We start from the raw sequence: 15,421 nt of genomic DNA on the forward strand, positions 1-15,421 counted from the left end.
TATACTGCAAAGACTATGGGCCCTGACAACAGTCTCTCACTAGTACTGAAAACCTGTGCTCTAAACATTGCTACGCTCCCAAACCAAGCTGTTCCAACTATAACACTGGCATTTATTCAACAATGAAGAAAATTGATCAGATATACAAAAAGCAAAACAAATTAAACCTGGCCAATTACCACACCATCAGTCTTCTCTTGATCATGAGTAAAGTGATAGGAAGTGTCATCAATACTGCTATCAAGCAGCATTCACTCAGCAGTAATCTGCTCACTAATGCTCAGCTTGGATTCTACCAGGTCTGCTCCTGACCTCATTACAGCCTTACTTCAAACATGGACAGAAGAGCTGAATTCCAGCCATTAGGTTAGAGTGACACCCCTTCAGATCAAGGCTGCAATTGAACAAGTGTGGCATCAAGGAGCCCTGTCAAAAGTGGTGTCAATAGGAATCAGGGAGGGGAAAACTCTGCTGACACCGTCCAAGAAAAGGCAGCCAACTTGATTGCTTCCTTCACAAAATCTCAGAATTGTGAGGTGATGCATTTAGGCAAGTCTAATTCCAGAGCAAATTATACAATGAATGGAAGAGCCTTGGGAAAAGTTGATGGGCAGAGAGATCTGGGAGTGCAGGTCCATTGTACCCTGAAGGTTGCTGTGCAGGTGGATAGAGTGGTCAAGTGGGCATATATATGCTTGCCTTCATTGGATGGGGTATTGAGTATAAGAGCTGGCAAGTCATGTTAAAGTTGTACAAGACATCGGTTCGGCCACACTTAGAATACTGTGTACACTTCTGGGCACCACATTGCCAAAAGGATGTGGACGCTTTGGAGAGGGTGCAGAGAAGGTTTACAAGGATGTTGCCTGGTATGGAAGGTGCTAACTATGAGGAAAGGTTGAGTCAGTTAGGTTTATTTTCACTAGCAAAAAGGAGATTGGGGGGGAACCTGATTGAGGTTTACAAAATCATGAAGGGTATAGACAGGGTGGATAGAGACAAGCTTTTTCCCAGGGTGAAGGATTCAATAACAAGAGGTTACGCTTTCGAAGTGTGAGGTGGAAAGTTTCAGGGTGATACACGCAGCAAGTACTTCACACAGAGGGTGGTGGGCGTTTGGAATGCGTTGCCAGCAGAGGTGGTAGAGGCAGGCACGGTAGATTAATTTAAGATGCATCTGGACAGATGCATGAGTAAGTGGGGAGCAGAGGGATACAGATGCTTGGGAATTGACTAACAGGTTGAGACAGTACATTTGGATCGGTTCAGGCTTGGAGGGAACGATGGGCCTGTTTCTGGGCTGTAAATTTTCTTTGTTCTTTGTTACAGTGCAGGAGGCAAGTCACCTCGGACACCACCTTCTAAATCCATAACCAGTGCCATCTAGAAGGACATGGGCAACACCACCTCCTAGCTACTCACCATCCCGACTTGGAAATATATTGCCGTTTTTTTGTTGCTAGGTCAAAATCCAGGAACTCCCTTCTATTGGCATTGTGGGCCTACCTACAGCACATGGATCACAGGAGCTCAAGAAGATAGTGAACTATTGCTTTCTGACAACAAGGAATGAGCAACGAATGGCCCGGCTGTGATCCCCACATCACATTAACAAATGAATAATTTTTTAAAAAACTTTAGACATAGATCTTGAGTATTGAAATGTAAGAATGATAAAATTAAGGAGTTCTACACTTCTGAGACACTGTTTAGGAGAATATAATTGAGATTTAATTTGACTGTAGAGAGAGAAGGAAGTCTTGTGGTTCTGTTTGCCGAACTGGGAATTTGTGTTGCAGACGTTTCGTCCCCTGTCTAGGTGACATCCTCACTGCTTGGGAGCCTCCTGTGAAGCGCTTCTGTGAAGTTTTCTCTGGCATTTATAGTGGTTTGTTTCTGCCACTTCTGGTTGTCAGTTCCAGCTCTCCGCTGCAGTGGCCGGTATATTGAGTCAGGTCGATGTGTTTGTTGATAGAATCTGTGGATGAGTGCCATGCCTCTAGGAATTCCCTGGCTGTTCTCTGTTTTGCTTGTTCCATAATAGTAGTGTTGTCCTAGTCGAACTCATGTTGCTTGTCATCTGAGTGTGTGCCTACTAAAGATAGCTGGTCATGTCTTTTCATGGCTAGTTGGTGTTCATAGATACGGACCGTTAGCTGTCTTCCTGTTTGTCCTATGTAGTGTTTTGTGCAGTCCTTGCATGGGATTTTGTACACTACATTGGTTTTGCTCATGCTGGGTATCGGGTCCTTCGTTCTAGTGAGTTGTTGTCTGAGAGTGGCTGTTAGTTTGTGTGCTGTTATGAGTCCGAGTGATCGCAGTAGTCTGGCTGTAAGTTTAGAAATGTTTTTGATGTATGGTAGTGTAGCTAGTCCTTTGGGTTGTGGCATGTTCTCATTCCGTTGTCTTTCCCTTAGGCATCTGTTGATGAAATTGCGGGGGTATCCGTTTTTGGCAAATACATTGTATAGGTGTTCTTCTTCCTCTTTTTGCAGTTCTGGTGTGCTGCAGTGTGTTGTGGCCCTTCTGAACAGTGTCTTGATGCAACTTCTTTTGTGTGTGTCCACTGCAACGGACAGCTGGAACTGACAACCGGAAGCAGCAGGTACAAATCACTATAAATGCCGGAGGAAACATCACAGAAGCACTTCACAGGAGGCTCCCAAGCACTGAGGATGTCACCTAGACAGGGGACGAAACGTCTGCAACACAAATTCCCAGCTCGGCGAACAGAACCACAGCAACGAGCTACAAATCTTCTCCCAAACTTAGAAGGAAGTGTTTTAGAACTGCTCTAGAAAATTGGGAACAACAGGAAGATTTTGAAAAGCATTGTAATTTTAAAATAGACCAAACGGAATAGTTTGAAGTGTGTTCAGATTTTGAGAGTCTAGCCTCCTCTTGCATTGTATTTAAGAGTGAAAAATAACAGTTATTGCTTCCTAAAATTAGTTTTATAGAAAATTAGAGTAAAATTGGATTAAAGGATACAACTAATTTTCTTGTGTGTGTTTGTTGAGAGAAGAATTATAGAATACCTAAGGTGTGGAAAGAGGCCGATTAAGTCACCAACCCTCCAAAAAAACATCCCATCCAAATCCAACCCCCTAAACTATCCCTGTAACTCCGCATTTACCATGGTTAATCCTCCTGGCCTGCACATCCCTGTGCAGTACAGACAATTTAGCATTGACAATTCCGCCAAGCTGGACTGTGAGAGGAAACTGGAGCACCCAATGGAAACCCACACAGACACTGGGAGAACGTGCAATTCCACTCAGACAGTCACCCAAGGCTGGAACTGAACCCAGATCCCTGGATCTGCGAGGCAGCAGTGCCACCCTGGATGATGGTTGGGAGTAGAGAGTATTGAATGTGTGAGGAGAAATACAATGACAACATTTGTTACTTATAAAAGATTGTCAACTGGTTACAGACAATATTTAAAAGTTCAGATTGCTGCAAAAATATAATATTTATGATGGCTACTTTCATGTTCAATAAAATGTAATCTTGAGCCCACAAAATAGTTGTTTCACACTTACAGGATTTTAATTGTAAAGTTTAAGATGATCTGTTGACTAACTTCAAGAGAAACAATGTCAAATCACCTCATATCCAATACATAAATAGTGTAAAAATAACCTGAATTGTAAACACTACACCTATTTTGTGTGTGAAAGTGCAAACACTGTAGTCTGTGAAAGAAGAGAGAATTTCAAGAGGTCCATCAAGAGAATTCCAAGAGGACTGAGTAAAGAACTTGCGTTCATATTTATTTTAATCAACTGTTGGGACATGTTATGACACAGCTTGAGTAGGTGAGCTTTGAACCCTTCTACCCCAGACGTAGGGACATTACCATTGCCCCACAAAATCCTACTATGCATTTCTATAGTGAATTGCATGACATACCAAAGCCAATTAGATACCTTTGTCATTTGGGGGACTAATGCAACCAACCTGCAGGCAACAAGATACCTATTAGCAAACTTGAATGTGATAAATGACCAATTTATGTGTTTGTGATGTTCGCTAAAGGATAAACATTGGGCAAAGTTTGCTCCTTTTTGAATAGATATTTTCTAATCAACGCATTCAAAAGATATTACAATACACACCTCTGGAGCAGGTGAGACTTGAACCTGAGCCTCTTGGTCCAGGTGTGCCACAAGAGCTCTCTCCTCTTTGAGTAATATCATGGAATCTATTGCATCCACATGAGCTGCTAGATGCGGTCTAAGTTTAATGGCTGATTTAAATTGGACTGATTCAGTTGTACATCAAAGCAAAGCAAATTTTAGCAGGACTTATACACTTAATGGTAAGGTCCTAGGGAGTGTTGCTGAACAAAGAGACCTTGGAATGCAAGTTCATAGCTCCTTGAAAGTGGAGTCGCAAGTAGACTGGATAGTGAAGAAGGCATTTGGTATGCCTTCTTTTATCGGTCAGAGTATTGAGTACAGGAGTTGGGAGGTCATGTTGCGGCTGTACAGGACATTGGTTCGGCCACTGTTGGAATATTGCGTGCAATTCTGGTCTCCTTCCCATCGGAAAGATGTTGTGAAACTTGAAAGGGTTCAGAAAAGATTTACAAGGATGTTACCAAAGTTGGAGGATCTGAGCTACAGGGAGAGGCTGAACAGGCTGGGGCTGTTTTCCCTGGAGCGTCAGAGGCTGAGGGGTGACCTTATAGAGGTTTACAAAATTATGAGGGGCATAGATAGGATAAATAGACAAAGTCTTTTCCCTGGGGTTGAAGAGTCAAGAACTAGAGGGCATAGGTTTAGGGTGAGAGAGGAAAGATATAAAAGAGACCTAAGGGGCAACTTTTTCACGCAGAGGGTGGTACATGTATGGAATGAGCTGCCAGAGGATGTGGTGGAGGCTGGTACAATTGCAACATTTAATACACATTTGGATGGGTATATGAATAGGAAGGGTTTGGTGGGATATGGGCTGGGTGCTGGCAGGTGGACCTAGATTGGGTTGGGATATCTGGTCGGCATGGACGGGTTGGACCGAAGGGTCTATTTCCATACTGTACATCTGTATGATTCTATCAGTAGTTCATCATGTATTAGCCTTGATTTGGTGCCAAGTCTCTGGAGAAGGGTTTGAACTGGTGTAGAAATATTAAAGGTTTTCAACATGACTCTACTGTAAAGTAAATCAAGCAGTAGTTGATCAGTACAAGTATACACACAAGGAGAGTACTCTCAGATTACTGATATAAAATGTCTCCCATACATTTATATTGCCCTTCTGACAATTCAACGTTGCATGTAATTATCATATGGATTATACCCTTGTTTGTGATGTACATGATTATATAAAAACAAACTACATTTGGTCCTTTTCCTGACATCATTCTCCTCCTCTTTGCATCCAGAGCATCCAGCCCCCTTTTATACCCTGGCTTTCCCGAGTGTTCATTCACTCATTATTTTTCATAAAAAAGGGGACCTAGTAATTTATTTTTAAAAAGTGTCTTAATCCGTCTAACCTTGCACTGTCATTATCAGCAAAATTATCTCCTACCTTGTCACCACTTCTAATTTACAGATTCATTCAGTTACTTACATCTTGAATATTTTGATAGTTCTTTTTGCAGGTTCAACATCATTAAACAAAACACTAATCCCTTCAGAGCCCATGATTCTCTGACTAAGAGGCAGCGGAACCTTATTTGGACTGATAAGTGGTAGGTAACATTTGTGTAGATGTCAGCTGTCTGCAACAGCAAAACAATTGCATTCCCTATAAATCTACATATTTATTTCACTTACCAGAATTTATGTTCAGTTCTTTTATGATTGCAATCAGTTTTAATAGAATAAGGAGAATTTGTTTCCAGCGGTAGGAGGAACAGTAATCAGAGGACACATAATTAGCAAAAGAGTTAGACGACATGAGGGAAAATCACAAGGCAATTGGAAAAAATCAGCAAAATTTTGTGAAAGTGAAATCATGGCTAAGCAATTTATAAAAGTTCTTTGTGTGCAAATACTAAAAGTTGGAGCAGAAGTAGAACATTTGGCCCCCTGAACCTGCTCTGACATTCAATGAATTAATGCTGCTCCATCTATGTGTCAAATTCCAAACTCACAAATCCTCAATTCCCCTGCTTGACAAGAATCTATTCATCTCTGTTTAAAACATTCAATGTCACCATCTGCAAAGCTACTTGAGGCAGAGTGTTCCAAAGTCTCACAACTCTCCTTATCTCTGCCTTTAAATGGCAATTCCTAATTTTAAAGTGGTGCCCATTAGTTCTGGCATAACTCTTAAGGGAAAATATCCTTTCCAACCTAATCTGAACTGCCTTCAATGTATCTACATTCTTCCTTAAAAAAGGAGACCATATTGCGTACAGATTTGAGTTGTGGTTTCACCAATGCTCTGTGTAACTGAAGCAGAACAACCTTACTTTTATATTCAATTGATGTCATAATGAAGGGTTGCATCCCATTAGGCTTCTCAATTACATACTGTGCCTGTGTATTAATGTTTTGTGACTCATGCGCCAGAACATCTAAATCCCTCTGCACCTCAGAATTCTTCAGTGGTTTTGTTCTCTGTTTAAGGAGTACTCTTTGTTTTTTTCTTCCTGGCAAAGGGAGTGCATTTTAGATAAAAGGAAGCCTGTAGAGTATCACATTTGGAGACCTAGAATGCATTGAACAAGGTGTCAATAAAAATGTTATTAATCATAGTAGGAGTTCATGATGTAATTAATTCAATATTAACATGGTAAGAAGAATAGCTGGCAGACAACTGAGAGAGTGGATAAATGGGTTTTTTTCTGGTTGACAGGATGTGATAAGTCAAATCCCTCAGAGGATTTTATTGTGTTCTCAGCTTTTTACAACTCGTGCATGTAATGTGTATGTTATAAATATGTAATAAATGTTATTTATTTTAGAATTTAGATTTGAGCTAATGGTATGTAGATTTTGGTCTGTGTTTTTTTAGGTGGTCTGTGATTAACTTGTTAGTATCTCTGGACTATTCTTTCTTAAAAAGAATGTGAGAGATTATTGAGGTATTAATATAATTTATTTACACTAGGAAAGTTTTATGAGCAGTCTAAACTTTGAGCAGCATTAACTTGCTTTCTGTTTCAAAGGAACAGGATTTGTTCGGGGAAAAACACAACATGGAAAGATTTTACTTTTTACTTCTCAGAGATTCTGGTAGAAATGAGGTAAATGAAAAATTTTATCTGAAGAAAGGAAATAATTTAGAATTGTTAGGAAATAGGTTAACTCCATGTAAGGACTTTAGCTTGAAAGTTCCAGATCAGAGGTTATTGGTTAAAACCATTAAAATGTTATTTAAAGAGGAGAAAGTCTAAGCTCAGTTATGTGACTAATCACGGAAGACACCACCAACCTCTCAAGACTAAGAATCGAAAGAAACAGTTAAGTTAAACCTGCAGATGCGATAGAGAAGAAAATTCTCTCTGGTGTATGAGTGTAAAGTGATGATTTTGGGATGGATGGGATTTTATTTTTCTTATGTTTATGAGCATTCAAATTGGATCATATATAACTAGCTTGATTCATTCAATTATTTTTTCTTTTGCAAATAAACTTCTGTTTTATTGTTAGAACTAAAATTTCAGTATTGCGTGTTTGTGTTTAATGAAAGGTCACCTTGTTAAATTAAAACCATCTATCAACAGTTTTTGGATAGTTTCAGATAATATCAGCAGGGATCACAGAATTGGGGGCTGCTATGGGATTTTAATTCATTGAATTTAAGAGGAATCTGTGTCTTTTTAAAGTAACAGACAGTTCTGGACATAAACAGTTGTGTGGCACTGAAATTTATTGCACAAAATTTGAAGATGGCTTTGAATATTGTTAAGAGTTTTCTTGAGGTGCAAGACACAATAGTGGATTATATGGAATCCTTGACTAAAGCTAAGGTGAGAGTTAGAATTCAAATTAAAGGTAGAAGTAAAAGATGTATTTAATAATGATGAGATGTTTCTAGTGATTAATCGATGTTTAGAATTGGAAGAAATGTCACAGCTGGAATTAATTAAGGTACTGTTAGAGATGAAAAGATTTGAGTTAGAAAATTGAATAATCAGGCATATTTCACCTATTAGTTGTACTCCAAATAAATTTAAGGAGATTGATGCCTTTGTTTTCAGTCCCTCTTCTAAACTCCATTCTGAGCTACTGAATCCATCTTTCTTACTGACACAGTTCAAGACCAGTCAGATATTTACAACCCATGCTGGTTCTTGGGCATACATTCACATCACTAAGACTGCCTATTTCCTTGTTCCTAACATCACCTGTCTATGCTCTGATATGCTGGAATATGATCATGATCCATCTCCTTTTCAGTAACCAATGCCTCTAACTGTTTCTTGGTATCACATTGGAGTGAATCGAATTGGCTGAAAACTAGCATCTGTGTTTCAACCTTATCTATTGCACTGATATGCTGGGCACCCCCTTCATTGATAATGGGAACTGTGTGCCAAAGAAGGCAATCCGTATGTTGTCCAACCAGAAACCTCGGATAAACTATGAAATCCATTGGCCACTGAAGACCAGGCATGCGGCATTTGAGACAGATGACCTAGAGCTTTACAAGAAATCCAGATATGACCTCTAATGGCAAATCCATTAGATATGCCAAGAGGCATTGCTGGACCAAGTTAGAGACCCAAACCAACCACACGGACACCTGCCACCTGTGGCAAGGCCTACACGACATACAAAATGAAGCAGAAGAAAGTAGTGAACAAAAACTTATTCATTCATGATGCACTTTATGCTTTTGACGCTCGGTTCGAGCAGAATGCCAGTGGAACAGTGTCCCCTGCCCTGACAGCTCCATACACACCTTTTCCCTCAGTCACCGCTGCAGATGTCAGATCAGTCTTCTTGAGGGTGAACCCGAGGAAAGTGGTTAGCTCAGGTGGAGGTCCCAGCTGTGCACACAGATCCTGAGCAGACAAGCTGGCGGGAGTACAGATTCTCCTTGCTACAAGTTGAAGTTCACACCTACTTCGAGAAGACCACCATCATCCCAATACCAAAGAAAACATATGCAACGTCCCTCAACGCCTATCATCCGGTGGCTCTGACCTCCATGATTATAAAATGCTTTGAGATGCTAGCCAGGGCCCACATCAACTCTAGCTTCCCAGCCTGCCTCAATCCTTTGCTTAATGGCACAACAGGTCCACAGCAGATGCCATTCCATTAGCCCTACATTCATCCTTGGAACATCTGGATAAGGAGGCTTATGTCAGGTTTCTACTTACGAACTACAGCTCCATCTTCAACACTATAATCCCAGCCAAGTCGATCTCCAAACACCGAAACCTATTTCTCGGCTCTGCCTTCTGCAAATGAATCCTCAGCTTCCTGACCTACAGACCGCAATCAGCGAAGATAGACAATGACATCTCCTCTATGATAATCCTCAACACCAGTGCTCACATGGATGCATACTCAGCCCCGTACTATACTTTCTGTGCACTCATGACTGTGTGGCTAAATACATCCAAACACCATCGACAAGTTCACTGACAACACCACTATTGTAGACTGGATATCAAACAAAATGATGAGACAGAATACAGGAAGCAGATCAAATGTTTGGTGTTGTGTTTCAAACATAACGATCTTTCCCTCAATGTTAACAAAACTAAAGAACTGATCGTTGACTTCAGGAAGAAAGGAGAAGGATACTCCCCAATCTACATCAATGGCGCTGAAGTGGAGAGGGTCAAGAGCATCAGATTCCTAGGAGTGACAATAACCAACAGTCTGTCCTAGTCCTCGCACAGGGATGTAATGGTCAAAAAGGCACAACAATGCCTCTTCTTGCCTAGGAGGCTAAGGAAATTTGGCATGTCCATAAGGACCCTCACCAACTTTTACAGATGCACCATAGAAAGATTTCTATCTGAGTGCATTATGGCTTGGTATGGCAACTGTCCTGCCTAGGACTGTAGCAAACTACAGAAAGTTGTGAATGCAGCCCAGACCATCACATAAGCCAACCTCCCATCCATTAACTTCATCTACACTTCTCGTTGCCACAGAAAAGCAGCCAACATCATGAAAGACCCTTCCCAGCCTAGTTATACTCTCTTTTAACCTTTTCCGTCAGGCAAAGAAGCTTAAACACAAGTACCAAAAGGTTCAAGTACAGCTTCTTCCCCGCCGTTTTTAGCCTGCCAAATGGACGTCTCTAATTTCAAATTTAATGTTGATCTTGTTTTTGTGCATCTCCTGTGCAACTGTAACTTTGTATGCCTCACTCTAAACACTCTATGGTCTATTTGTCCTTGTATGTTATGATCTGCCTGTACTGCACACAAAACAAAACTTTGCACCGTACCTTAATACATGTGACAACAAAAAATCGAATGTTAGTTCTATTTAAAATCTGACCCTTTTAGCGAGGTGATATTGCCATGGAACATGGAGGGAGTTCTCAATGTGAAGGTGGGACTTCATCTCCACAAGGACTGTCACTCTCACTAATACTTCATGGACAGATGTATCTGCAGCCAGCAGAATGGTAAGGATGGGATCAAATATGTTTTTCTCTCTTGATGGTTTCCTCACCACCTGCCACAGATCCAACAAAAAGCAGCAATGCCCTTTAGGACCTGCTGTTGAGCCACTCTTGGTGGTGGACATTGATGCGTTCCATTCCAGAGCACATTGTGGTCCTTTGCCATCCTCATTACTTCCTCAAAGTGAGGTTCAACATGGAGGAATAATGATTCATCAGTCAAGGCAGGGGTGCTAGATATATGTTGTAACCAGTCTCATAAGACGTTATGAGATTTGGAGTCAATGTTGAGATTGCCCAAGGCAACTCTCTCCCTACTATATATTACTATGCTGCCACCTCTGCTAGGTCTGTCCTACTGGTGGGACAGGACAGGACACACCTCTAAGAAATGATAACATTGTTGTTTGTAAGGTGTGATTCTGGAGTTTGATATATCAGACTGTTGTCTAACTTGTTTGTGGGACAGCCCTCCCAACTTTAGCCTACAGATGTTAGTAAGGAGGATGTTGCAAGGTTGACAGGTTGTGTTTGCCACTATTGATGCCTGATGGCCCATCTGGTTTTATCTTGTTCTTTAGACTTTGTTGTGATTACTACAACTGAGAGGCTTGTTAGACCATTTCAGAGGGCAATTAGAGTCAAAGAGCATAGAGATGTACAGCACAGAAACAGATCTTCAGTCCAACTCGTCCATGCCAACCAAATATCCCATCCCAATCTAGTCCCACCTGCCAGCAGCAGGCCCATATCCCTCTAAACCCTTCCTATTCATAGACCCTTCCTGATGTCTTTTAAATGTTGCAATTGTATTAGCCTCCACCACTTCCTCTGGCAGCCCATTCCACACACAAAAGATAGCCCCAGCCTATTCAACCTCTCCCTCGAGCTCAAATCATCCAACCCTGGCAACATCCTTGTAAATCTTTTCTGAACCCTTTCAAGTTTCACAACATCCTTCTAATAGGAAGGAGACTAGAATTGCATGCAATATTTCAAAAGTGCCCTATCCAATGTCCTGTATAGCAGCAACATGACCTCTCAACTCCTGTACTGGGATCTGGAGTCACATATAGACCAAACCAGATAAGGAAAGCAGTTTTCTTCTCTAAAGAACATTAGTGAAGTGAACAATCAACAATAGTTTCATAGTCATCGTTAGAATTTTAATTCCAGATTTTTACCTCTAGATGTTACTTCTAGATTTGATGAAAGCATTCTTGATATGTGTCTCATTTTCTATCTTCTAGCAATGGAGGTCATTCAAGACTGCTTGACTGAAGCAAATATTGTGCATATAATCATGTTCATATAATCATTCCTGATGAAGGGCTTATGCCCGAAATGTCGAATTTCCTATTCCTTGGATGCTGCCTAACCTGCTGCGCTTTAACCAGCAACACATTTTCAGCTGTGATCTCCAGCATCTGTAGACCTCATTTTTTACCCATATAATCATGTATCCCACCTGAGCTTGCGATCCTATATTGGGTTCTTCTCAAACAATGCCTTGATTCTGAAGTTTTCATCTTCGTTTTCAAATACCTCCTCATGCCTCCTGACTCTGTAATGACCTTCATCCAGGTTTCCTAACCTTTCAAGATAATTGCATTTGGGTGGACACTATTACAAGAGCCCTATGTTTACTTTTCCAATGAGCGCTTGCCCCACCCCTTCCAATTCCTAAGGATATCTTGCGCCACAACAGTGATTATGACAATGTGAGAGGGGTATAGAAGGAGAAGGAACCTTTCTCTGTTGCCTTGTCAAAGTAGCTACATCAATCCAAGTTCTTGTTGTAGTCTGCCGCCACAGCGCCTCCTGCGGCAGTCCAAGGGAGCACACGGTCCGCCGCTGCTGACGTCATTGGGACCGGAAGTGCCTCGAGAGGGGCGGGACAACAGCTTGCTCGAGCTCGGCGATATGGGGCTGTTCGGTAAATCGCAGGAGCGGCCACCCAAGGATTTGGTATTTTCTTACGTTGCCATTTTTAAAAACAGTGTTATATTCGAATTTGGCACACATTTTGTACCCAAACCGAGTGAGGTCGCTGGGATATTGCACAGAGGGAGCGGAACCGCTGTCAGATTTGCGGCTTTGTGAATTCGGCCTGACACCGTGTTTGTTATTTCCGGTGTGGGGTTTAAAGGGCGGGTGGTCTTCTGGCCGATTAGCACAGCAGCGTGAAACCTACTCTGATACCGGTGGGGGACGGGAGGGGAGGGGAGGGGAGGGGTCTCACCTCTTGTCTTAGTCCATTGGTCCATTGGCGTTCCCGGACCTCACTGAGTGGCTGATACGGCTGCCAGTCAGGTGAGGTCATAAAAGGTGGGGGGGGGTGCAGCGAGTTTGGTTGAGTCGCTGCCTGTAAATATCTGCGGGGGGAGTGGCTGCTTCATGGACATTTGCTGCTTCCTGTAAATACTGGGGAGAGGAGGATTGCTCCATCGATACTTGATGCTGCCTGTAAATGCGGGGGGAGGAGGACTGCTCTATGGACACTTGATGCTGCTTATGAATACTGGGGGAGGAGGATTGCTTCGTGGACACTTGATATTGCCTGTAAATGTGGGGGGAGGTGGATTGTTCCATGGACATTTGATGCTGCCTATAAATACTGGGGTTGGGGGTATCATGGTGGGGGAATGGGAGTGATTTCTCCATAGACACTTCAAGTTGCCTGTAAATATGGAGGGAGGGACTCCTCCACAGACACTTGATGTTATCTATAAGTACAGCGGGGGGAGAGGGATTGCTCCATAAACACTTGATGCTTCTGCCTGTAAACATTGGGAGGATGAGAATTGCTCAGTGGACATTTTCCTTGCCCCTTCCTACTTCTCATTTGCATGCTACGATTTACAGCATCATCTGTAAACACAATAAAAATTTCCATGTGTACACAGATTCCTACCTCACCTCTACCCGCCTCAAACTCACCATTATCTCCAAATTGTACAGGCTACTAGTCTGATGACATTAGGCCTTTTGTGTATCCCCCATTTCCTTTATCAAAGTTCCAAGATTTTGAATTTTCTCCTCAAGGTCTCTGCTTTGGACCTCTCCTCCTTTCTAGGTGACCCTGCATAACTAAAATTATGGATGCCTGTCCCAATGCAGTATCTTGTGTAGCTTGTTGTCCTTTTCTGATAATGCTGCTGGAATGCTTTAATATTGAAGGCACAACATAAAATTTATTTATTGTTGCAATCCTACTCATAATGTTTTTTCATGTGTTAAACTTGTCACCATTGATTAAGAAGATTGTAAACCAGTCCACAAAGTCTCTGGCTCTTTCACTATATATCTGCTCATTAGATTAGATTAGATTACTTACAGTGTGGAAACAGGCCCTTTGGCCCAACAAGTCCACACCGACCCGCTGAAGTGCAACCCACCCATACCCCTACATTTACCCCTTACCTAACACTACGGGCAATTTAGCATGGCCCGCACATCTTTGGACTGTGGGAGGAAACCGGAGCACCCGCAGGAAACCCACGCAGACACGGGGAGAACGTGCAAACTCCGCACAGTCAGTCGCCTGAGTCGGGAATTGAACCCGGGTCTCAGGCGCTGTGAGGCAGCAGTGCTAACCATTGTGCCACCGTGCCACCCATCATTGTGCTCATTGTGAATACAGTGTGAAATTCAGACTTTTTTGGTGTGATGGCAAAGCAAAACCCTAATTACCATCTGATGTGGATGGAAGCAATTCTATGGAATTCTTCAAAGACTGTTAGTGGAGTTCTTCCCTGTGTTTCCCAATCAGCCTCACTGAAACAAATTATCTGGTGTTGTGTCACTTAACTAAGTCTATGCCTTGGTATACAAAATGTTTTTTATTTCATGGGTTATGAATGTTATTAGTGTTTATTATCCATCATTAGTTGACGTGATTGGCTTGCTAGGGCCATTTCACAAAGCAGTTAAAAGTCCACCACATTGCTATGAGTTTGGAGGCAGATTAGGCGAGATCAGAAAAGGACCACAAAATTCCTCCCATAGAGGAAATTAGTGAACTAGGAAGTATTTTTTACAACAGTCACTAATTGTTATGATTATCATTACTGAAAGTTAACTTTCAATTCCAGATTTTTTAATTAAATTTAAAATTCAAACAGTAACCATGATGGGATTTTAACTCCTGTTTCCAGGGCATTAGTCTCTAGAATATTAACCCCCTGACATTACACTGCATTACCAGTTCCTCTAAAATTGGTGCTAAGTCTCCTCCATTACTTGGGAGGATTACTTTTAAAAATAGCTGAGTGTCATTGTGGCAAGAACTGAGTCAGGTAAATGTGATATAAAAATATTAAATCTGTTTATATTTCCTCTAAAGTATTGGATAAGTTTCTAGGATAACTTAAGGACAAAGTGAAGTACACAAGCTGACAATAAATATGTTTAGTTGATACAGTTTCTAATGAGGCTAGGGCTTTAGTTCACCTACATGAGACAGCAATTTACTGCTAGCTCTTCAGTAGAAGAAAACCAAATTTGTGTCAGCGTTTATTTCTCACTGAGTATTTATAGTCACTGTCTAGAGTTATAGATGAAGAAATAAAATACTTGAGTTTCAGCTATTTTGTTGTCTAATTGGATATCAGAGAAGCAAGTGAATTGTGGAGGTGGTGGCATAATGAAAATGTCACTGACCAGCAATCCAAAACTTGGGACGAGTTTGAATTCCAGTAGGGTAGCTGATGAAATATGATTTCAATAAAAACTAGAATCTGACCTACTAGGGACCAGTGTGGATTGTTGTAGAAACCTCTATGGAAGGTAATCTGCTGTTTTTACTGTCTGGCCTACATGTGACTTCAGACCGATAGTAATGTGGTTGACTCTTAACTGCTCT

The 15,421-nt window shown here is 41.5% G+C and overlaps 1 protein-coding gene across 2 annotated transcripts in view; it reads left to right on the forward strand.

The window, feature by feature from the left end:
- The window catches only part of LOC132826492 (charged multivesicular body protein 3), a 181,076-nt gene that overhangs the window by 146,662 nt on the left and 18,993 nt on the right, over positions 1 to 15,421 (forward strand). The window contains exon 1 of one of the 2 annotated variants that reach the window (XM_060842633.1): positions 12,420 to 12,525. The exons of the other annotated variant lie outside the window; for it this stretch is intronic. Coding sequence (XP_060698616.1) covers positions 12,481 to 12,525 — 45 coding nt within the window. The 5' untranslated portion in view covers positions 12,420 to 12,480. Of the gene's footprint in view, positions 1 to 12,419; positions 12,526 to 15,421 lie in introns of those variants that run through there. 2 annotated transcript variants of the gene reach the window in all.

This window comes from Hemiscyllium ocellatum, chromosome 1 (genome assembly GCF_020745735.1).
Source record: "Hemiscyllium ocellatum isolate sHemOce1 chromosome 1, sHemOce1.pat.X.cur, whole genome shotgun sequence".
Taxonomy (NCBI): Eukaryota; Metazoa; Chordata; class Chondrichthyes; order Orectolobiformes; family Hemiscylliidae; genus Hemiscyllium; species Hemiscyllium ocellatum.